The following is a 20,052-nucleotide window of genomic DNA, read 5'->3' on the forward strand; positions in this document are numbered from 1 at the left end:
TGTCACGTCGCATCAGCGTTTTCATTCAGTCGTCCGTGCAGCAAGGACCGAGAGAGCGTAGTTAAAAGGTAGCTCGCGGAACGGGACGCTGGTCCTCGCGGGTCGTTGATCTTAGGCTCGTCTTATTGTCGGCGCTGGATGCGCTTGCCGTTGGCCACGTCGCTGGATCCGCATCTTCCGGAAGATCGATGCGTATCCGGAGAAATACTTTTAAACGATCTTTCTGTATTTGTATTCCCATTGTCATACAATAAACATGTAAACAAAAAGGTTTTGCATTAAAAAGACTTTGATTTTTAATGCCAACGGCGTCCCAGTTTGTAATTTGCCATCGCACGTCGAGAGCACTGATTCCATGGCCGACAACGATCCGGTCGCCAAGGCCCGCGCGATTGCCGCGCGTCTCGGCTTGACAGTTCCTTCCGACAACAGCATCCTCGGGAAGCGCAAGAACCGCTTCGACGTACGCGTATCATTGCATGTGCCATGCGCTAAGGACCGAGGGCTAGGACGACATGGACGGCCGGAAGAAGAAGAAGGTGTACATCCCCGTCGAGAAGTACCCGGACATTAACTTTATGGGCCTCCTCATTGGCCCTCGCGGCTCGAACCAGAAGCGCATGGAAGACCTCTCGGGCTCGCGCATTCTTATCCGTGGCCGCGGCTCGGTCAAGGTGGGCATGCGAGGCATCATGCGGCCTCACGATAACGTGATTGCAGGAATCGTTTGGCGATCCCGATGAGAACGACGATATGCACGTGCTCATTACGGCCGACACGGACGACCAGATTGCCAAGGCCCAGGAGCTCGTCGAAGACATTCTCTTCAACCCGGAGAAGGCCATGAAGTTGAAGCAGGAGCAGCTCCGTCAGTATGTACCCCTTACCATACGCTTCCTGGATACAAACCACGTGTATGTAGGGTCGCTGAGAACAACGGGTCGACCGAAATCACGCATTATGGGCCGCTCGGCGGCGGTATCGGCGGCGAGACCATGTTCAAAATGTCGGTGCCCCGTGCGTTGGTCGGCTTGATCATTGGCCGCGGCGGTGAAACCATCCGCGACTTGCAGAACAAGAGCGGCAGTCATATCCAAGTCGGGCGCGAAGACGACGGCGGTCCGCCCACGGAGCGCATCGTGCAGATTGCCGGCACGCCGGCGCAGGTCGAGATTGCACGCAACATGATCAACGGCATCTTGGGCGACCGCGTCGAGGGCGGGCGTCGCGACCGCAACGAGCCGCCGCCGGACGCGCTCAAGCTCGTCGTGCCGAACGACAAGGTTGGCCTGATCATTGGCCGCCAAGGCGTGACCGTCAAGGGCGTCCAGCAGCGCACAGGGGCCAACGTGGTCGTACCGTCGGCGCCCGACAGCGAGAACCCCAGCCTGCGCACGCTCATCATTACCGGCACGTCGGAAGCCAAGGAGGCGGCGCGCGTCGAAATTCAGATGCTTGTCAACGACCAGCAAAACTTGTTGCCGCAGGGCGCCAACACCATCTACATGCAGCTGCCAAACGATCGGGTGCGAATTCAAGCGCGTACGTACCTCATGCTCACGTGTATCTTAGGTGGGTATCGTCATTGGCCGCCAAGGCGCCAACGTCCGCGCGATCCAAGAGCGCCACGACTGCCGCATTCAAATTCCCAACGTGCCGGACCCGGGGTCGATGCCCGAAGTGCGCACGATCTCGATCGCGGGCCCGACGCAGCACGCCGTGCAGATGGCCAAGGCCGAGATTGACGCGATTTTGCTCAACGACTCTGCGCGCAACTACAACAGCAACTCGCAGTAGGCGACGATTTGGCCGAGGCTTGCTTGGCTGACGAGTTGCGTAGCTATGGCGAGCAGTCGCGCGGCAGCGGCACGTACGGCACGGTCGACCCGTATGCGCCGCATTATCAGCAGCAGTACTATCAGCAACAGCAGCAGCAATACCAGCAGTACCAGTCGTACTACGGGCCGGCCGGTGATGCGACCGCCGCGACGACGACGACGACGACCGCAGGTGACGCGACTGCCGAGGCGGCGGCCCCCGATGCGACAGCGGCGACGGCAACGGCAGATCCCAACGACCCGAACGCGTACTGGAATGGCTACTACGAGTACGCGGCGTACTATGGCGTGGACGCGGCGAATGCGGCGTGGGGCGTGACCGCGGCGGCCGACGGGTCGACGAATGCGCCTCCTGCGGAAGGCACCTCGAGCGAAACCAAGAAGGAAGACGAGGTACCGTCCTTTATACTTGCATGCACTCTTGGCTCGTCCTCTCTACTCTCTCTCTTCTTCTCCTTGAATGGTCGTCACCAACCTCCTGTGCCTGGTTCTTCTAGGCGGCCAAGTGAGCAGCTGCGCAGGCAAGCGTCGTCGCCCTCGTTAACCCGTTCATCGAGGCTTTCTACGTCGTCTGTCTTGCGTATGTGTTGTGTGTTGTGCCTAGCTCGGCCACGCGAACAAGAAGTGTTGTCGTGCAATCATCTCGGGCTGGTCGACCGCAAGGTACTCGTTCGTTCGTTCGATCGTCGCCATCTCGACGCGCGCTCACGCTGCTGCCACGTCAGATGCCCGAGTTCAAGCCTTGCATCTGGCGACATGTCGGCGCGCATGCACCATGCGCTGGACACGCTCCGCCTGCGCAAGCGCTGCCGGCCAGTCGCACAACCACAAGAATGCTCTGTCCGACCGTTCCGTACATTGAAAAGCCGAACGTTTCGTACATTGCAATACAAAGATCAAGTTGAAACATCCATGCGTATTGTACGTGTACGTACCTCTGACGTGGCGCGTGCATATCACCTTCGAACTTCGCGCCAACGCAGCCTAACTTCGCCAGCCGGGGCCAACTCCGGGGTCCGCGTGCGCATCGAGCCGGAGGCCATCCGTTTATCCGGACATTTCCCGCCGATCGGCGGCTGTTATCCGGCGCTGGCGAATTGGACCACACAAAAGTTCCCTTTGTGGTCGGGGATTCGACCAATCAGAGGAGACGATTAGAGATCAAGATCTGACCGTGATTACAAGTCATGTTGCATTATATTCGAAGCCTCTTGATACAAACAACAAGATAATAGAATAAATTGGAACAATGATGTGGATCCGACCAAGGACGCCGAGCATCTTCCTTGGCTGCTTCCATGCACATTTTGCATTTTGCCAGCAAGGTAGCAACACGAACATGAGCAAGCTCGATCGCGCGGTCTACGACAAGTACATGGAGCTCGACACTGGTAGCTTCATCCAGGCCGAGTACGTCTGGGTCGGCGGCTCGGGCGAAGACCTCCGCTGCAAGACGCGCACGCTCGATAAGTACCCGACCTCGGTCGCCGACCTCCCGATCTGGAACTTTGACGGCTCGAGCACGGGCCAGGCGCCTGGCCAGGACTCGGAAGTCATGCTCAAGCCCGCCGCCATCTACAAGGACCCGTTCCGCCGCGGCAACCACATCCTCGTCATGTGCGACTGCTACAAGCCCGACATGACGCCGATCCCGTCCAACACGCGCTTTGACGCGGCCCGCGTCATGAAGGCGTGCGAGAAGGAAGTCCCGTGGTTCGGCATCGAGCAGGAGTACACGCTCTTCGAGGCCGACAAGGTCACGCCGTACGGCTGGCCCGTCGGTGGCTACCCGGGGCCGCAGGGTCCGTACTATTGTGGCGCCGGCGCGCACTCGGCCTTTGGCCGCCTCATCGCCGACGCGCACTACCGCGCGTGCTTGTACGCTGGCATCCGCATCTCGGGCATCAACGCCGAAGTCATGCCCGGCCAGTGGGAGTACCAGGTCGGTCCCTGCACGGGCATCGAATCCGGTGACCAGATGTGGATCTCGCGCTACATCCTCCTCCGCGTCTGCGAGGACTTTGGCGTCATCGTGTCGTTCGACCCGAAGCCGATTCCCGGTGACTGGAACGGCGCCGGCTGCCACACCAACGTGTCGACCAAGGCGATGCGCGAAGACGGCGGCATGGTCAAGATCATCGAGGCGCTCGAGAAGCTCAAGTTGAAGCACAAGGTGCACATTGCCGCGTACGGTACGGGCAACGAGCGCCGCCTCACGGGCCGCCACGAGACCGCGTCGATCGACCAGTTCTCGTACGGTGTCGCCAACCGCGGCGCGTCGATCCGCATCCCGCGCCAGGCCGAGGCCGACGGCAAGGGCTACTTCGAAGACCGTCGCCCGTCCTCCAACATGGACCCGTACGTCGTCACGGGCCGCATCATGAAGACCATCTCGCTCAACGAAGCGTAAGCATTTGTAGTAGTACAGTAGTAAGAAGAATCATCGAACCATCCTCATTCCCTTGTATCCATCGCCGCCCATCATCCGCTCTGTGTTTCCGTCAACAGCGTGCGTGTCGCCAACCACGTTCTTTGCAGCCGCGACACCTGCCCTCGCACCAGCCGCGTCCTGGACGGCGTCGGGCGCATGGGATCGAGTACTGGTTGGCGGAGTAGCTACCGCGTCGATCGAACCTGCGGCCGCTGGTCGCCAGCTGCGCCACGTCAAAGTTCCCAAGCTTCCATGCATTTTATCACTTGCGGTTTGTATTAGCTGGACGTCGATAGTCAGCAGCTGGACGACACTCGGATCTCTCAAGATCGTCTCATTTGCTCCGCCAGCGCCAACTCTGTCTCGGATCCGACCGCGTCGTAGGATCGAGGCGACGTTCCGCCGACCAGCGCCACGCATTCGCCCTGCAACGCTGCTTCGACTACTCGCTACCAAGCGCAAGCGATGACGTCCATGGCTCATGGCTCATGGCTGGTCGAGCATTACGCATCTCCGGCGTCCAGTAGGCAGCCAAATGCGATCGGTGGCGCTGGCCGTATCAAGTCCATCACCGACTGCCGCCAACGAGTAACAACTGTGCCATGTCACTGCACCAAGCAAACTAAGAACCGAGTTGCTTCTGGCTCATTCTCCAAGATCCACCCCGAGACGACGAAATCGAGCGCCTGTCCGCCTCAATAGACCGTGTCGGCGGCCAGTTGACCTTCAAGACACATTTGACATGCTTCTGCACAAGTGCTTCAACACCCACCTGGTAAGACGCGCAGTAATAGCCCCGTTACCGCAGCGCACTGGCTCGCAGCGCGCGTGGACGCCAAGCAGTTACTCACCGCTGGCCTCGCGTCGGTAACTGCGCTACGTCGCGCGATCGGCGGCGCCCCAAACTTTCTCGCGCATGGCGATCGTCCTGCAGATATTGGGCGGCGCTGGCCACGCTTGTTGGGTGCGTCGATATTGGGACAGGTTTGACAAATGGCGTATCAGCGTGGGATTTGCCATCGGCTTTTTTGCGAGCGCAAGGGTTACGTACACAGTACTTGGCCATCCTCTTCGTCGAGGCAGAGACCATCAACGGCCATGACGGCGACAACAACGACCATGACGACGAGCAGCAACAAGAAGCCGCGCGGCGCCAAGCCCGAGGCGTCGGCCCACATGCCCTTCTTCATGACCAAGAAGAACGCGCCGAACGTGTGCTTCACCCGCGGACCCCTGAGCCTCGAGAGCGCCTTCCGCGGTAATGACGCCGCGGCGTCCTTTGACGATGACGGGCTTGTTGTAGTCGGGCGCCATCACCCGCATGGGCTGCACAGCGACTTGTTTGCGGACTTTCCGAGCGCGCCCGCCCCGCCCAAGCCCGATGACTTCGAGCACGAAAACAAGCTGCTCCAGGAGGAGGTGCTGCGCCTCGAGAGCCAACTGGTCACGATGCGCTGCGACTTGGCGGTCAAAGAATTTGAAGTTCTCGGGCTCAATTCGGAGAACCAGTACCTTCGGCGCATGCAGCATCAGGCGACGCGCAAGACGGACGACCTCATTGCCAAACTCTCGGCGCAGTGCGAGTATGCGCAAAAGGTGGCCCACGACCAAGAGCTGGCGCTGCGCCGCCAAGCCCGCGAGATCGAAGAGAGCAAGGCGTGGATCCTCAACCAGTACTTTACGGGCTGCGTCGACGACAATGTGCCCAAGCCGGCGTCCTGGGAAGACCCGAACACTCTACGCGTGGATGTGATTGAAGCGTCCGCGTCGCTGCTCGCTACGCCGTGGGCCTCGCCGTTCACGTCGATTGCGACACCGCTGCTGCGATCGCCGAGCGCCCAGGCGCAGCAAAAGCTCGTGTCGCAGCTCGAAGACGTCGAGAACCTCCTCGCGCGCTGCGTCGAGCACCAGAAAGCGAGCGTCTCGGAAGTCGCCAACATTGAAATGGCCATGGAAGAAGCCTGTGAGCAGTACTACCACGTGCTCGAAGAACCCGTCGAGGAGCCGACGTGCGCAACGACCGAGCTCAAGACGGACGACGCGGCCGCGTTTGAGTTTGACGCGCTCATCTCAGAACTCAATGGCCTCGTGTGCCGGTACGATGCAGTACCGGCCTGCGGAGCGTAGTCGCCCTCGTGTATATATATTTAAGAGCCTCCTCCATACGACACTAGCTTTAGTAGATCAAGTGTCTAGACGAACTGCAGCAGAAGCGGTGGCGGCGGCCCCGAGGCGGTGGACGATAGCATGACGAGGTGCACCTACAGTGGCGCAATGTCAGCACCGTCGACAAGCAGAGATAGCGTCAGTACCGAAGGAGGCAAGGGCTTCTTTGTCGCTGGGTGCTGCTGAACGACGTGCTTCTTGCGCTTGGCGCGGCTCATGTGCACCGCAAACTCGAACGTCGTCATCCCTGTAGCATGCGAATTAGTGTTTGTTGACGAAGCAGATGTGGACCTGTACGATAGATGTACGCCTGAAAGGCCGCGAGGACAAAGAGACCCATGAGGCCCATGGCTGGCAAGGCTGCAAGCAGCGCCACGAGCGCTTTCGCTCTAGAACCATGTATACATCGTTGGATCAAATATGAGAGCGCTACCCGGATGAAGCCGAGCTCACGAGAAGCGTAGCGATGGCGAGCGCTGTCTGGACAAGGAGGTACGCGATGCTCGCAGCAATGAGGAGGCGGAATTGCCGGACGTTCGCCGTGCCAATGCACGTATTGAGGTAGTCACAGTGGTGGTCGAACCCCTCGACGCACTTGGCGCAACAGAGACAGTGCTTGGTGCGCGAGTTGACCGTGAGATTGCAGGACCGGCAGCGCGCGATCTTCTCGCCCGGGTGCAAGCTTCGCGGGTACTTGGTAGCGAGCGTATCGGCTGTGGACACTGCGATGAACAAGGCGACCATGACGCCAAAGAGCACTGCAATTGCCATTGCGACGCTGGCGAGGACGACGAGGTCGCAGAGGTCATGGGCCTCGGGCACCAGTAGCGCCGTCGAGAGGCCGGCGCACACGACCGAGAGGCCAAATATGCTTACGACGATGACCTGGCGCGGGTGCCACGGGCGCTCCAAGCCATGGCGCCGCTGGCGACCGTTGCGCTCGTCCAGCATTCGAAACTGGCGACGCGACACCCTCTCGAACCTGATATGAATCCCATACATTTTTGCAAGTGTCAATGAGCGGTATCTTATTAAGTATGAGAGGTCGGAAACCCACGCAAGTCTCCACCACAGCGAACTTTAGTGTACCATAGTTCCCTTGCTGTGGCGGACAGATTGTCATTTGTTGTTGTTGGACATAGCTGCTATCGATAGGACTTTTATCGATAGGACTTGGAATTATTAGCAACAGATCGCGTTGTCATCTGCACCAACTGCACCAACTGCACCAACTGCGCGAGTACTGTAGCAAACACAACCTGCACCACCGCTGGTGCAGCCATGGCCCGGCGATATAGTGAAGAGGAAATTTGCTAGTGTGGATGGAGGGATCAACAAATATTCTAAAATTGTACAGAATACGTAGCTGACGACAAGACAACTCAACAATGAATCGACGAATTCAGACAATTTGAATTTGAAGCGGAACTTTGGTGGGAAATAGAGTGATTTTGCAAGCGTGAAATGCCATGTCCCACGCAGTCGGATTAACCGGATAGTGTATCCGGATGCATAATGCAATCGATTGTGTCATTTGCCATTGCACGCGTCCATCATCGTCGGCATGCGCGACGACGAGATCCTCGGCCCTGGCGAGTACACGTGCCGGCGCACGTCGGCCGCCGTCGCATGGGACGGCTTCGCCTTCGCCAAGGGCGTCTTCGCCAAGCGCCATGCGATCAAGAGCTTGATCATGGCCAAGGTCGAGGCCAACATTGCCCTGAGCGATATGGCCAGTGGCTGGGACGAGCTGCACGTGGGCCACCAGCTTGTGGCCGTCGACGGCAAGAGCGTCGACCGACTCTCATCTTCGGAGCTCGCGCGCCTCTTGCTTAATGTACGTGTTGTGCCATTGCATCGCGGTGTCTGGATTGTCTGGTAGGCGACCGAGCTCACGCTCGTGGACGAGAAGCGCGGCCAGCTTGAGCGCGACCTCATGCTTAGCGTGCGTGGGTCAGTGCACTTTATGTCGGCCGTCGAGCTCCACGAGCGCATGCAGCGTGCTGTGGCGTTCCTGCTGACAAACAAGCTCGACATGGCGTTTGTCCTCCTCTCGGAAATCCCGCCGGGCGCCGACGTCCTCGTGAGCGTCCTCAAGGCCGAGCTCCAATTCGTGCGTGCGCTCGTGTCGCAAGATGCGCTCTGCACACAGGTACGCTCGCTCGTCTGCTTGCCTCAACAACCTCCTCTTGCTGGTTAGAAAGCCATCGAGGACGCTGAAAAGGCGGTCGCGATCGTCTCGCAGTTCACAGAGCTACCGCAGCGCTCGGTCGCGCGCAAGCTTCGATGCGATGCTGCGCTGGCCGAGGCGTATGCACTGACCGGCATATCGCACCTGCTCCAGCACAACGTCAACCCCGCCGTGACCGCGCTGCGCAAGAGCCTCAGTCTCTACACGTCGCTTCGCCATGCGCTGACGACCGCGTCGCCGCGTCTGCCGCAACGCACGTACACGGATCTTCTCGGCCGCGCGCGCTTTGGACTTGGCGTCTTCCACCTCTTTAGCGCCGTCGTACCGGCCGAATTTCAGTGGATTCTGCAGCTGCTCCAAGTCCATGTCGACACTCCGCACGGTATGAAGCAGCTGCACGCCGCGTGGACAACCCAAAACTTGCGTGCCCCGTGGGCCGGGGTCGCGCTCATGAACGCATCGCCCGCGCTTCTGCAACACCGACTTCGCACCAAGTCGACGACAACACCAACAAGAAGGACCGCGTCAACCGATGACGAGCTGTCGTCGTCGTCTTCGTCGCCGGCTTCGTCCGATGACGAAGGCGACACGAGTGCCATTATGCACTGGCACGACCCCACTGCCATGCGCGAGACGCTGGAGCGCGTCATGACCGAGTGCTTGCGGCTACACCCGAATTGGGTCATCTACCTCTGGAGTGCGAGCGTCGCAGCCCAGTGGCAGGACCCGTCGCGAGCCCTCGTCCTCGGCGTCCGCGCCGAGGCAGCCGTCGGTGCGAGCGAGCGCACGTACCAGCTGCAGCTTCACAATGGCCACGTAAGCTTCCGCATCCTTGCCGTCGAGCGCGCGACGTCGTATTTCCAGTCGATCATCACGCAACACGCGCGGACCAAGGCCATGGCGCCGACGTCGACGCAGCTCGATGCGTGCGTGCACCTCGCAGCGTGCATCGGCCTCGACGATCCACGAGCAACCAAGACGATGCGGTCGCTGCTTCGCCACGCACTCTTCTTGTACGTCCCACCACTAATATCTTTTCTACTTGGACTATCGCAGTGGGATGGTAGGAAGAAGGAGCCGATCGACGAGGACGCGGCGTTGCTCCTCGACCGCGCGGCGTACTACGACCGCCTCCCGGATGCCCACTTGCCACTCTTGGCCTTTGACTTGCTCTTCCTCGGCGCCGACCAACGACTTACGGGATCCGAGATTGCCGACGCCGCACAAATGTGGATGACGCGCACGTGTCCGACGGTCGTGACGCGCCCTGCGTCGAGCATCGCGCTCGAGACCGCATTTGCAACGTGGTCGGTGGATCGCAGTTTCGCGACTCTGGACGAAGTGCATTTGCAGCTGGATGCGTGGACGCTCTACGGCCTCGTACTGCGGCAGATGCCATCGACTCGCAACGACGCGTTGCAGTGCTTTGCGTCGGTCGTCGCTCTCAGTAAAGTCTGGCCGAACGTCGCGACTCCGTGCGTGGCAGCGGCAGCGTTCTGTCTCACAAAGGACCTCGTGCACACGGCGCTGGCACCGGCCCTCGACGTCCTCCACCACGGCGCGTCCTACTACGTGAACGACAAAGGAGGGCTTTTGACATCCATGTACCTCCGCCGCATCAAGATGCTCGCGTCCGTCCTGCGGCATCGCTCGAGCAGCACCGCCGCGCGATAGAGTCGCTAGCATCCCACTAATTAGAATAGTCTCTTTTAGCCGAGAATGTGTCGCCAGGACAAGCCCACAGCAATATGATGCAAGATGCAGCACGCTTGCACGTCCGAAGACCGAAGGGTATCTGGCTGCCGCTTGGGAGCTTTACCGTCAACGGCTAGTTGCGTCAGTCGCCAAGGCCACGACAACCCTAACCCTTGCTTTGTGCGAGAGTCGATGAGGAAAGGCAGACAATGACGTCCGTGTCAGCAGACGAATTGTATAGTACGGAGATGGATCGATCAGTTCTTAGAGACGCTCGACGCGATCGAGACGCAGCGACGCTGCAAGAGTCGCGACTGCTTCGTCGAGCGCATCTTCCAGCACGAGGGTGACGTTGGAGCCAAATGAACTAATGTTGAGCACTTGCGTGTGCACCGAGTCGAGTCCCGACATGGCAGCGACGATGCCCGTCTCGTCAAAGCCATACTTGCGTCCGCAGAGCGTAATGACGCGCCATCGGTCCGGCGACACAACGACGGCACTCTCGGAGAAGTCGCTCAAGCACTCTTCGTCGAGGATCAAGCAAATTTCCTCGGCCGTTTCGCAGTAGCACCAGAACGCGCTGGCGTGCTGGCGCGACGTCGTAGCCACGCCCGGCGCGTTGGTCGTCATCAGCAGCTGCGTGAGCCCAAAGGCACTGTCGCGAATCGCGTCCTTCTTCAAGCGAACCAGCACCATGGACGCCGGGTACACTACATGCCGGTCTTAGGTGGTGTGTGACAAGCATCCAACCGCACCGGCGAGGTATTGGGACGACGATCCAGCAACACTGACGGGCGACGGTAGCAGTGACGAGGGGCTTGAGAGGTGACTGGGCGAGTCGGACCCTTCGCTGCTAAGTCGCCGACTGGTCTCCTCGTCCTTGACCTATGACGGTGTCCTAAGTCGCGTCATCTTGCAGACGACGAGGGTTCCTACCTCTTTGAGACCGTGGACACCGCGTGAGAGCTTGCTCTGAAGGCAGTGAATGGCCTTTTCCAAGTTGCATTCCTACTCAGCCGCGTCTAGCGACGACTGCGCCATGCGACGAGCAACGTACTTGGACGTAAATGATGTCGGTGTCGTAGGTGCTATCTCGACACCTGAGTGGCGTCGGGCATTGGTCAAGAGATCGCGTACCTCATGTTGAGAATGCTAATGTTGTCTTCGGCGAGCAGCTGCGAAAGAAAGCTACGCAGCGCATGAGCTGTGTACTGTGCATTCCACGCACCGTATGACGCCGGGAAACTCGGCGACCATTGGGCCCAAGTGGATCTATGGTGTCGTTGGATGGGCATAGTATCGGTCGAGGAGCCGTCTCTCTGTACCTGGATCGCTCGCCACTGCTGGGGCGCCAGGTGAATGTCTTCCAGCACCTTCTACAACACGCATCGTACTCGTGCTGCATCAATGCTGAAGCGTACCGCAAACTCGAAGACCTTGACACCGTTCGGGTCCACGAAGAGCGTGATCCCGTCCTTGTCGGCGACCATCGAGAAGACCTCGGCCTCCTTGGACCGGCAAATGTGCGACGCGCTCACGTTTGTGTCGCCTTCCCGGCACACGACGCTGCAGCCGCCGTAGAGGAGCAGGCTACGCGGTATGGTCTGGAAGGACGATCGCCAGTCGCACGTACGTGAGGAGCGCCCAGCTGCATGCATGGACGCGCTCGGGCGGGATCAAGAGAACCGCAAGTGCACCTACGTGCAGCTCCATGGAGCTCATAGCCCATCGCGCGACCATGTACCTGGCAGCAGCGTCGCATGGAAGTTGGACGTCGAGACCAAGTCCATGTGCTTTGTCTTCTGGAGGTTGCAAACCGCCACGTGCGTTTTTCTTCTAGTCGACTAAACCGAGTAAAAGTCATGGACACATTCCCTTAAAAAGTATGTTGCTCGATGCACGCACTTGGAATCCGCACGACTTGCGGCGCCAACGTGGCAGCCTTTGGTACTGCAAGACGAGAAAATGTGGGATTGGAGACTTGATCCAGCGCCCAGCGCGGCAAGGCCATCCTTGTTGCGTGCAAGGTCGCGGCCGTCGCGTGCTGAACAGCGTCGCATCGATGGGGGTTAGCCACGGCAACGAGCGCCACGAGAACGTTCTCGTCTGCTTGCAGCGTGCGCTAGAGCCACGCGAATCGGCGCCATGTGTGCTGGCACCCTGACATGGCTACTTCGTGTTTCGTAAGTGTACTTGTGTAAGCGAATTCCAACGGCGGACGGTGCGATGTCGATCGGTTAAACGACTAAAACGCCTTGCCTGTCATAGTCGTGGTATCGACTACCGTTGCGAAAGGTCGCGCAGGATGGAGGCCAACCGCCGGTTCCTTGACCAGCACCCTCCCGACGCCCGCCGCAGCACGAGCGCCAAGCCGACCACCAAGGCTGCGCTGCCGCACCGGTTCCGCTCCGCGCTGAGCATGGCGGCCATGCACAGCGTACTTGTCTCTTCTTGTCCTCGGCCATCACGAGAAGCATCATCTGCAATAGGACCAAGACGAGCTCGCCAAGCACATCAAGGTGCCCATGCCACCATTACCCTCCCCGCAATGGCTCATGCTGGTGGGTCGTGTCTAGCCGGGCCTGTACTTTTACAAGTTTCTGCAGCCCGTCGGCGGCCGGCGCCTCGAGCTCAACATCCCCGACACAGTCCTCTGCGAGAGCAGCGAGAGTGCCAAGGAGGACGTCCTATGGCTCGTGACGGACGCGTCTGGCCACATTTGCTGCGTCGACCGCCCGATCAACTGGAAGCGCAAGTTCATCGCTGACATCACCGTGCCGGCCTCGACACCCGCGCCAGTCGACCCAAGCGACTACCACGCCCATTACATCCCCAAGCCGACGAGCGAAGACGTGCTCGCTGTGCGCAAGATGAGCAGCACCAAGCCGTTCGCGCCGCCGTCCACGACTACGATTGCGATTCCCAAGCGCCATTTGGACCGCATTCTGCAGAGCGACACCAAGAAGCTCGGGTACGTCGTACAAAAGTACATTCGGTGTCGTGGCATCAACGCCGCCTTTTACCGCGCCGTGTGGGTGCACGGCAGCCAGAACCCGTACGCGCTCTACATCCTCAACAAGTACACCTGTCGTCTCCTTTGTGGACAACTTGTCTATTGTTATATAGCAACAAATTTTCCGACTATGCCCGACCAAGTCCGCTTGCGTTGGCATGCACTGGGTGTCTCATGGTCGATCTATGCTTAGCGGCCGAGCGAGCGCACGAGCTCGAACTGCATGACACGTCGCTCGAGGTCGCGACCGACGTCGCCAAGTATTACTGTGCGTCGAGCACCGCGCTCGAGCCGAGCGAGACGAACGGCGGTGTGCCCTTTGTACCAGATTTGCACGCCTCCAAGCTCCGAGGTACATCGTCCGCGCACTCGCGCGTTTCTACGGTAGTCCACCGGGTAGGCCCGCCGATTCAGCCGGCGCTGGACGCGGTCGCCCGCATTGTGCAGCACGTGCAGCACCACATTCCGTGCGTCAAATTCGATGAAATGGCCGTCGATTTCATCAAAGACATTGACGGAAAATGGTGGTTTCTCCAAGTTCAATCGTTCCACTACAAGCTCCGAACGACGACGCCGCCGGACGTCAGCGACGTGTACGAGTCGCTCGTGTCGATACCGAAGCGCCTCTCACTCCGCACAAAAGAAGCGTGTGCCAAGGCCCCGAAAGCTGTCGTGTCCTTACCGTCCTCGATGCTGTGCTTCCTCTGCCATGAAACCTTTGCGCTCTCGCTCGACGATGTCGCATCCTTGGGCTTGGTGCTGGACGACGACGACCACATGAAGCTAGCGACCAACGTGTCGGGCTACATCATGACGTTCAAGATGGTGCTCGACACAATCTGCGGCCTCCGCCAGCGCGGCGTCTACATGCACGTTTGGGAGGCAAGCGTCGCGCTGCAACGTGGCCTCAACCAGCAGCTCGTGCTCTCCAACGAGTGCCGGGTTTGCTTTGTGTGCTATCAGATCTATAAACACCAAGTGCGCGTGACGACGACGGCACGAACGATTCATGCATTCTTCCACGCCGACCCGACGCACCCGCCGCCGCCCGTCGTCCGCATCGACGGCATCCTCGCACGCATCCTCGAAGCCCGGCGCGAGCACGACGTGCGCGACTTTACCTACGCCGAGCAAGCGCTGGCGAAACCGCGTCTGAGCGCTGTCCGCGGAACCGACGTCGACCCGAGCTGCGACCACTTTTGCGTGTGCTTGTTCTTTCATGAAGTGCAGGACGTTGCGCTACGGACCGCGGTCGCCACCGACTATGTGCTCGAGTACCAGCTCGGTCAAGCGTTTTGCAAGCTCTCCTTTGACGGCCCCAAGTTTCACTCGATCCACCGCTGGCAACTCTGCGAAGTATGGCGATTTCAGATTTGACATAGTACTCAGTTCTTATTGGGCAGGCGAGATTGCACTATGTGCTGGCATCCCCCGAGGCGTTTACCGAGTACTGCGTCGAAAGCAAAATTCACGTCAAACTCAAAACGCGCGACGGCGTCTTTGCCGGCCACGCGTTTATGTCGCTTAAACCTCTTTTGCTCGCGGCGCACGCAGCCATGACGTCCGATGAAGCCGACGCCAACGGTGATGAGACCGTCAACCCGCGCCGACCCAGTGCATTCCCGCGCAACTGCTCGTGCGATGTGCTCGTACCGCTCAAGACCCATGATCTGGGCTTGCTCAAACTCAAAGTGACGCTGGGGCTGATTGCGTCGCAGGACGATTTTGCCAACTACCGCGCCGCCCTCGAAGACCTCGACGTTATCCAAGAGAGCAACGTGTACTGGCCGCAGCTCTCGTATTTCAAGCCGAGCGTCGTCCTTCCGATCGAGTGGATGACGCTCCTCACGTCGTCCGAGTATGTGAGTCATACGGCAGACATTTCCCAGTACTTTGCATACCTTCAGGACATTTGAGACATGGTATTCGGGTGTAGGTCGATTGATGAGAGCGTGGCCCTCAACATCCTCACGCTGCCGCACGAACCAGCGTCGCCCAAGGAAGAGAAGAAGCCCGACGAGAAGATCCGCAACCACGACCGCGACATGCAGCCGCCCCTCGCCACGGTAGTCGCACGAACCGTCTTTGGTATGAACGCTATGGCTAGGTCCGTCACGTGGTCTTTCGGCTCGCTGGCAACGTCGAGACGTTTCCGGCGCTGTTGCTGGGGCATTTACTGCGATCCGTGAGCTTTGGCAAACTCACGGGCGCCAAGCCCCGCGCCGCGTCATGGCGAGCGCCTGCAACCCTGCGACTGACGGCCCACTACACCCTCGACACCATTTTCGCAGGCCTCGTCAAGGCCAAACCGTCCCGCCTCGAGCCGATCGCTGTCTTTGGCGAGCTCATTTTGCTGCTTTTGGCGACCAAGCGCATTCCGCGCGTCTTGAGTCTGAAAGCGCTCGAGGCGACGTTCTCGCCGTACTGGCTCCAGCGCACGGCGAGTGTCATGGACCCGCTTCCGTCGCACGTCGACGACGCCGTCCTGCTCTCGAAGCGCGTACTTTGGAATCGCGCGGTGCGGCGCTGTCAGCTCGCGGGCTTTGGGAACCCGTCCATGGCCTTTGTGGCGCGGCTCGAGTGGCCCGGACACATTCCGCCGACGCAAGTGCTGCACCGGAAACGAAGTCTTCGCACGCGGCTTCGCCTCTTGGCGTACGCCCAAATGTTTGAGCTCGTCGAGAGCAACGACTCGGGCTACTTGGACATTGGCGAGTTTCGCTGTTTGCCGCAGGTACCGTCGCTTCTTTCATCTCGCAGAGTGCAGTGAACAGGGCTGTAGAGCATGGGCAGCCACTCGCGACTGCTCAAGAAGCGCCGGTGCACGCGCACGATGCCCGACTTTGTACAAGTGGCGCCCGGCGATGTCGTTGTCGCTCCCACTAGCCCCGTCGAGCGCCGGTCGAGTCTCAAGCTCTCAGACGCCGAGCTCAACAACGCCAGTCAGCCATTGGCGTCCATGGCGCTCCTGCATGCGTGGGACGACCGTCTCTTCTCGTGCGTCATCACCGCCTTCGAAGCGACGCTCGCGTCTCTCGTGCAGAGCGCACAGTTTCAAGCTGCGTTTGCCCACTTTGACGAATTTGGCTCGGGCGGCTATGCCTACCACGGTACTTTGCCTCTTTGTATCAACGTTTCAAGAAGTGGACAGATTTCTGGCTCATGGCCGAGAACGCGCTCCAAGACGGCAGTGGCGACCGGCAGCGCGTCGACGGCTTTTGCCTTCGGCACGGACTCACAGAGATGTACGCCAACGACTACGTGTGTGTGCACTGCGACTTTGACGTGCGAGTCGTCGTCTTCTTGATGGGCTCTCATGCGGCGCGTAGTACTTGGACCCGTTCTTTCTCGAGGCCAGTGGCCCGACGCGCGTGGACGGACCCGTGGCAGTGAAGACCGAGACTGCGGACGAGGACGGGGACAACGACGAAGACGAGACACCGGCCGTGCCCCGGCTTCGCTCGCTGCGCTTCAATCCGAGCGACTTTTGCAGCCAAATCATGCTGGAAGCCGCGCCGGACGAGCCAAAGCCCCACCGCTTCCTTCGGCAACACACGGTTGATCTCGGGTCGCTGCCGTCGACGCGTCTTCGTCATCGCAAGTCGTCGTCCCGACGTTCATCCACGGACGTAGCGACCTTCGACGCACTTGCCTTGGCACCGCAACCGCAGGCAACCGAGGTGGACCCGGCAGCCGACGATTTCCTAAACGATGACGACGATGACGACGACGACTCGTCACTGGCGTCGGCGGCGGCGGTCGTCCCGCAAGACGACGAGGAAGACGACGACCAGATCGGCGCGCTCTCCTACTTCAAGCACGTCGAGAGCAACTTCATCACAAAAGCATTCGAAGACAAAGTCGAACACCGGATCGCGCGCAAGTACGCGCCGATCCAGAGCGTCGCGACGCTCGACCACGTCACCCGCGACGAGGTAGCGCTCCACGAGATGCTCGAGCTTCTCGAGGCGGCCGAGAAAGAGTTGCACGAGACACCGCGGAAGCCGCAACTCTCGCCCAAGCCCAAGCGGCACTTGCAGAAGAGTGCGAGCGCCCCCGACACGAGCAACCAACAGCCGTTTGTGCGAGCGTCGACCGATCCAGCAACCAAGAAGCTCGATGCCAAGACCCAAGCCCGGCTGCTGGAAAGGCTCTGCAAACCGCCAAACAAACGCATGCAGAGCAGCGCGTCGTACGCAAATTTGCTGCAAAAGGAGATGGCGCGGACCGGCAAGACCGACGTCCTCCGCAGCATTGCGCGCATGGAAGCCAAGCGGCGCGAGGTACGTTCGTCATACAGAGGCTGTCTCTCCTGCACGCGATGTCTAGCTCGATGACAAGGTCGCCGACGAGATCCAGGGCATCCGCGAGCAGTTAGCATCCCTCCACGCGTCGACGCACCGGCGCAATCGATAAGGGACAGCAAAGAACGTTGCCATTAGAGCTCTGCGACTTGCGGTCGGGGCGCGCTGGGCGCCGCGTTGTGCGAGACGAGCTCGGCGCGCCGGCTCTTGAGCGCCGACATTTCATTGCGAATGTCACTCCGTCTGTTGTTGAGTTGCTTGAGGAGCTCGCCTTCCTATGGTCCTATGAGTACGCGATACAAACGGCAGAGGAACGTACAGGCTTGTTGGCGTACGCCTTGAGCAAATTCGCTTGCTCTTGCTTAAGATGCTCGAGCTTCGAGTCGATCTCGTGCAGCGTCGCCTCGAGCTACGTGTGGTCGTTCGTGTCCCTGGTGCTATTACATAAGCGGTTGCTCTACCTTCATCTTGGACTGTAGTCGCAAGTCGGACTTCTTTTCGACAACTTGGCTAAACATTTCTTTGCGTTCTTCTTCAATCGCGAGCCGATGCTGCTTGACGGCTTCGACCTTGCTGTGGAGCTTTGTGAGCTTCTCGACCATCTCGTCGAGCTCGGCCGCGACCGGGTCGTCGCCGCCCGCCGCCTTGGTCTTCTCCTGCGCCTCCAGCCGCTGCTTGGCCGCTTGGATCGCGGCGCCGAGTGCCTTGTTGTCGCGCTTGTAGCGAATGCGCGCCGTCACGAGCGCTTTGGCCTTCTCCTCGAGCGCCTGGTTGGCGGCCTGCATCTCGGCGTTGATGGCGCGCTGGTCTTCGTTCTACATGCAGATGATGGCGAGGTGGTAGGGGTAGGGCAAAGCGTACGGCCAAAATATCCTTTTCCGTCTACAGCAGAGGCGACATGAGCGATCCAACAAGGCCAGACAGGAGCGCACGCACCGCTTCCTTGCGCAGTGTGTCGACGACGCGCGCGAGCTCGGTCGCATTGGCCTGCAGCGTGTCGTACTCGGCCTTGACCTTGCGGTACTGCTCCACGAGCAGCGACAGCTTCTTCTGCTGGAGGGCAACGTCGCGGAGCTTCTTCTGGTGCTTGGCGCGCAGCGCCTCTTCCTGCGCCGCGCTCTTCTCGGCCGCCTTCTTGATGCGCTCTTCGAGGTTGGCGGTTTTCTCGCGAATCGCTTCGTCCGACTGGACCGCGCTCGCGTCCTGGGCGTTGACAAGCCACGGCAACGACCCGAGGTCCGTGATGTTGGCGTAGTCCTTTGTAAAGTCTTTGCCCGCGCGCGTCGCAAAGTTCATGGTCCGGAAGCCCGACTGCTTCTTCTGCGCCGTGCGCGAGAACGGGTCGTCGGCGTCTTCGTCGCTCATCCTAGCGTCATGGCATCAGTAGGTTGAGGCATTGGAGGAGGAGGATGGCAAGTACCGCAAATCTTGCTCGGCCGCCCACGTCGTCGTCGTCTCGGGCTCGGCCTCGGCGCGGCTGCCTTGGTCTTTCTTTTTGTAGTAGCGCACGTGGCGGCGGCGGCGCACGGCGTCGTTCGGGTGCTTTGTCGCGTGGCTGAGCTCCTCCTTTGCGAGCTTGAGCACGTCGGTCCAGTCCGCGCCGTACGTCCAGCCGTCCTTGTCGACGCTCGCCCAGTTGGAGAAGAGGTCGACCTCCCACTCGCTCGTCCACTCGTACCCTTCCGGCAGCGTCGTCGTCGGAAAGACGTCGTCGCCCAGCCCGATCGCAGCGGACGCGTCGCCGTACCGCTTCGGGTCGACACTTGGCCGCAGGACGCCGCCGTCGACGCGGTCGTGCTCGTACACGTACTCGGTGAGCTCACCATCGTGGCTTGCACGCTCGATCTTGTTGGTCGGCGCCGCCGCCGTCGCGCCCAAGGGAAACGGAACCTTGGTCATGAAGCCGCCGAGCCGCGACATGGCCGACATGGCAGTGCTGGCGCCGGACGGCGGCCCGATCGTCGACGCAAAGCTTAGGCCTGTGCTCGACGTCACGCTCGGCGCGTTGCCCGCGGCAGTGTTGCTCGACGAGCCATGCCCGAGGAACTTGCCGAACGTGTTCATGCTGCGGTGGCCAGCTCCGAGGTCGTCGAATAGTCAGTTGATGCTGGGACAGAATGATGGTATCTATAAAAAGCAATACAAAGCCATAAAAAACATTTGGAAGCATTTCGAGCAGCGATTCAACGCTGCCATTGCATCGAGATGTAAAATTGCAGTGCCATCAATCAATGACCGATGAGCCCGATGGCAATGTGCATCTTTACATGGTCGAACTCGGTCGGGATGGCGAGAATCGTGAGGACAAGGTGCCACGCTACCGCGTTCGATCCCTGCGTCCAGCGTCGCCAGTCGTGGCTCGAACAAGGGTTCGGTCTCGATACTTTAGTTCATGTGCCTGGGTGCCTCTCGGG

At 60.0% G+C, this 20,052-nt stretch overlaps 8 protein-coding genes across 10 annotated transcripts; 5 read left to right on the forward strand and 3 right to left on the reverse strand.

The window, feature by feature from the left end:
* Window positions 1-331: 331 nt before the first annotated feature.
* Window positions 332-2,754, forward strand: SDRG_00700 (hypothetical protein). The gene is made up of 8 exons (XM_008606188.1): window positions 332-463; window positions 510-674; window positions 721-872; window positions 923-1,526; window positions 1,573-1,793; window positions 1,841-2,231; window positions 2,336-2,501; window positions 2,564-2,754. Exons 1-7 carry the CDS (start codon window positions 356-358, stop codon window positions 2,345-2,347), a joined length of 1,653 nt encoding a protein of 550 aa, XP_008604410.1. The 5' UTR covers window positions 332-355; the 3' UTR covers window positions 2,348-2,501; window positions 2,564-2,754.
* Window positions 2,755-3,150: 396 nt separating this feature from the next.
* On the forward strand, window positions 3,151-4,309 carry SDRG_00701 (glutamine synthetase). Its single transcript, XM_008606189.1, has one exon. The coding sequence runs from the start codon at window positions 3,178-3,180 to the stop codon at window positions 4,246-4,248; it is 1,071 nt and encodes a 356-aa protein (XP_008604411.1). The 5' UTR covers window positions 3,151-3,177; the 3' UTR covers window positions 4,249-4,309.
* Window positions 4,310-5,305: 996 nt separating this feature from the next.
* Window positions 5,306-6,457, forward strand: SDRG_00702 (hypothetical protein). The gene is made up of 2 exons (XM_008606190.1): window positions 5,306-5,527; window positions 5,573-6,457. The coding sequence occupies exons 1-2, from the start codon at window positions 5,368-5,370 to the stop codon at window positions 6,394-6,396; spliced, it is 984 nt and encodes a 327-aa protein (XP_008604412.1). The 5' UTR covers window positions 5,306-5,367; the 3' UTR covers window positions 6,397-6,457.
* On the reverse strand, window positions 6,348-7,403 carry SDRG_00703. Of its 2 annotated transcripts, none has more exons than XM_008606192.1 (4): window positions 6,869-7,403; window positions 6,727-6,824; window positions 6,582-6,682; window positions 6,348-6,530 (listed from the first exon to the last, which is right to left on the reverse strand). In XM_008606192.1, exons 1-4 carry the CDS (start codon window positions 7,384-7,386, stop codon window positions 6,462-6,464), a joined length of 786 nt encoding a protein of 261 aa, XP_008604414.1. In that variant the 5' UTR covers window positions 7,387-7,403; the 3' UTR covers window positions 6,348-6,461. The 2 variants fall into 2 exon arrangements, with proteins under 2 accessions (XP_008604414.1, XP_008604413.1); XM_008606191.1 differs by having other exon boundaries at window positions 6,462-6,530; window positions 6,733-6,824.
* A 575-nt stretch (window positions 7,404-7,978) lies between these two features.
* Window positions 7,979-10,345, forward strand: SDRG_00704 (hypothetical protein). The gene is made up of 4 exons (XM_008606193.1): window positions 7,979-8,272; window positions 8,318-8,587; window positions 8,636-9,639; window positions 9,694-10,345. Exons 1-4 carry the CDS (start codon window positions 8,000-8,002, stop codon window positions 10,298-10,300), a joined length of 2,154 nt encoding a protein of 717 aa, XP_008604415.1. The 5' UTR covers window positions 7,979-7,999; the 3' UTR covers window positions 10,301-10,345.
* A 173-nt stretch (window positions 10,346-10,518) lies between these two features.
* Window positions 10,519-12,145, reverse strand: SDRG_00705. 2 transcript variants are annotated; one of them, XM_008606194.1, is made up of 10 exons: window positions 12,066-12,145; window positions 11,955-12,018; window positions 11,743-11,911; window positions 11,647-11,697; window positions 11,550-11,593; window positions 11,459-11,509; window positions 11,379-11,409; window positions 11,258-11,329; window positions 11,077-11,206; window positions 10,519-11,031 (listed from the first exon to the last, which is right to left on the reverse strand). In XM_008606194.1, the coding sequence occupies exons 1-10, from the start codon at window positions 12,109-12,111 to the stop codon at window positions 10,586-10,588; spliced, it is 1,104 nt and encodes a 367-aa protein (XP_008604416.1). In that variant the 5' UTR covers window positions 12,112-12,145; the 3' UTR covers window positions 10,519-10,585. The 2 variants fall into 2 exon arrangements, with proteins under 2 accessions (XP_008604416.1, XP_008604417.1); XM_008606195.1 differs by having other exon boundaries at window positions 11,379-11,421.
* Window positions 12,146-12,598: 453 nt separating this feature from the next.
* Window positions 12,599-17,875, forward strand: SDRG_00706 (hypothetical protein). Its single transcript, XM_008606196.1, has 13 exons — window positions 12,599-12,758; window positions 12,811-12,840; window positions 12,898-13,400; window positions 13,448-13,476; window positions 13,528-13,686; window positions 13,735-14,690; window positions 14,738-15,222; window positions 15,271-15,400; window positions 15,442-16,068; window positions 16,117-16,444; window positions 16,486-16,619; window positions 16,664-17,617; window positions 17,664-17,875. The coding sequence occupies exons 1-13, from the start codon at window positions 12,627-12,629 to the stop codon at window positions 17,748-17,750; spliced, it is 4,554 nt and encodes a 1,517-aa protein (XP_008604418.1). The 5' UTR covers window positions 12,599-12,626; the 3' UTR covers window positions 17,751-17,875.
* On the reverse strand, window positions 17,773-19,702 carry SDRG_00707 (hypothetical protein; the record flags this gene model as incomplete). Its single annotated transcript, XM_008606197.1, has 6 exons — window positions 17,773-17,913; window positions 17,958-18,047; window positions 18,100-18,453; window positions 18,500-18,520; window positions 18,575-19,004; window positions 19,059-19,702. 6 exons carry the CDS (start codon window positions 19,700-19,702, stop codon window positions 17,773-17,775), a joined length of 1,680 nt encoding a protein of 559 aa, XP_008604419.1.
* Between the last annotated feature and the right edge of the window lie 350 nt (window positions 19,703-20,052).

The sequence above is a fragment of the Saprolegnia diclina genome, assembly GCF_000281045.1.
Source record: "Saprolegnia diclina VS20 unplaced genomic scaffold supercont1.2, whole genome shotgun sequence".
Classification (NCBI taxonomy): domain Eukaryota; phylum Oomycota; class Saprolegniomycetes; order Saprolegniales; family Saprolegniaceae; genus Saprolegnia; species Saprolegnia diclina.

Coding starts and splice junctions, on each gene's coding strand:
- SDRG_00702 (XM_008606190.1), top strand. CDS start 5,368: ATGACGGCGACAACAACGACCATGACGACGAGCAGCAACAAGAAGCCG. Junction 5,528..5,572: donor CCTCGAGAGCGCCTTCCGCG/GTAATGACGCCG, acceptor GGCTTGTTGTAG/TCGGGCGCCATCACCCGCAT.
- SDRG_00705 (XM_008606195.1), bottom strand. CDS start 12,111: ATGGACTTGGTCTCGACGTCCAACTTCCATGCGACGCTGCTGCCAG. Junction 12,019..12,065: donor CCATGCGACGCTGCTGCCAG/GTACATGGTCGC, acceptor AGCTGCACGTAG/GTGCACTTGCGGTTCTCTTG. Junction 11,422..11,458: donor ATTAGCATTCTCAACATGAG/GTACGCGATCTC, acceptor GACGCCACTCAG/GTGTCGAGATAGCACCTACG.
- SDRG_00703 (XM_008606192.1), bottom strand. CDS start 7,386: ATGCTGGACGAGCGCAACGGTCGCCAGCGGCGCCATGGCTTGGAGCGC. Junction 6,825..6,868: donor GTGAGCTCGGCTTCATCCGG/GTAGCGCTCTCA, acceptor ACATGGTTCTAG/AGCGAAAGCGCTCGTGGCGC. Junction 6,531..6,581: donor AGAAGCCCTTGCCTCCTTCG/GTACTGACGCTA, acceptor GCGCCACTGTAG/GTGCACCTCGTCATGCTATC.
- SDRG_00701 (XM_008606189.1), top strand. CDS start 3,178: ATGAGCAAGCTCGATCGCGCGGTCTACGACAAGTACATGGAGCTCGAC.
- SDRG_00706 (XM_008606196.1), top strand. CDS start 12,627: ATGGAGGCCAACCGCCGGTTCCTTGACCAGCACCCTCCCGACGCCCGC. Junction 15,401..15,441: donor TGCAGCCGCCCCTCGCCACG/GTAGTCGCACGA, acceptor CGCTATGGCTAG/GTCCGTCACGTGGTCTTTCG. Junction 17,618..17,663: donor TGGAAGCCAAGCGGCGCGAG/GTACGTTCGTCA, acceptor CGCGATGTCTAG/CTCGATGACAAGGTCGCCGA.
- SDRG_00704 (XM_008606193.1), top strand. CDS start 8,000: ATGCGCGACGACGAGATCCTCGGCCCTGGCGAGTACACGTGCCGGCGC. Junction 8,273..8,317: donor TCGCGCGCCTCTTGCTTAAT/GTACGTGTTGTG, acceptor ATTGTCTGGTAG/GCGACCGAGCTCACGCTCGT. Junction 9,640..9,693: donor CTTCGCCACGCACTCTTCTT/GTACGTCCCACC, acceptor GTGGGATGGTAG/GAAGAAGGAGCCGATCGACG.
- SDRG_00700 (XM_008606188.1), top strand. CDS start 356: ATGGCCGACAACGATCCGGTCGCCAAGGCCCGCGCGATTGCCGCGCGT. Junction 873..922: donor AAGCAGGAGCAGCTCCGTCA/GTATGTACCCCT, acceptor ACGTGTATGTAG/GGTCGCTGAGAACAACGGGT. Junction 1,527..1,572: donor TGCAGCTGCCAAACGATCGG/GTGCGAATTCAA, acceptor CGTGTATCTTAG/GTGGGTATCGTCATTGGCCG.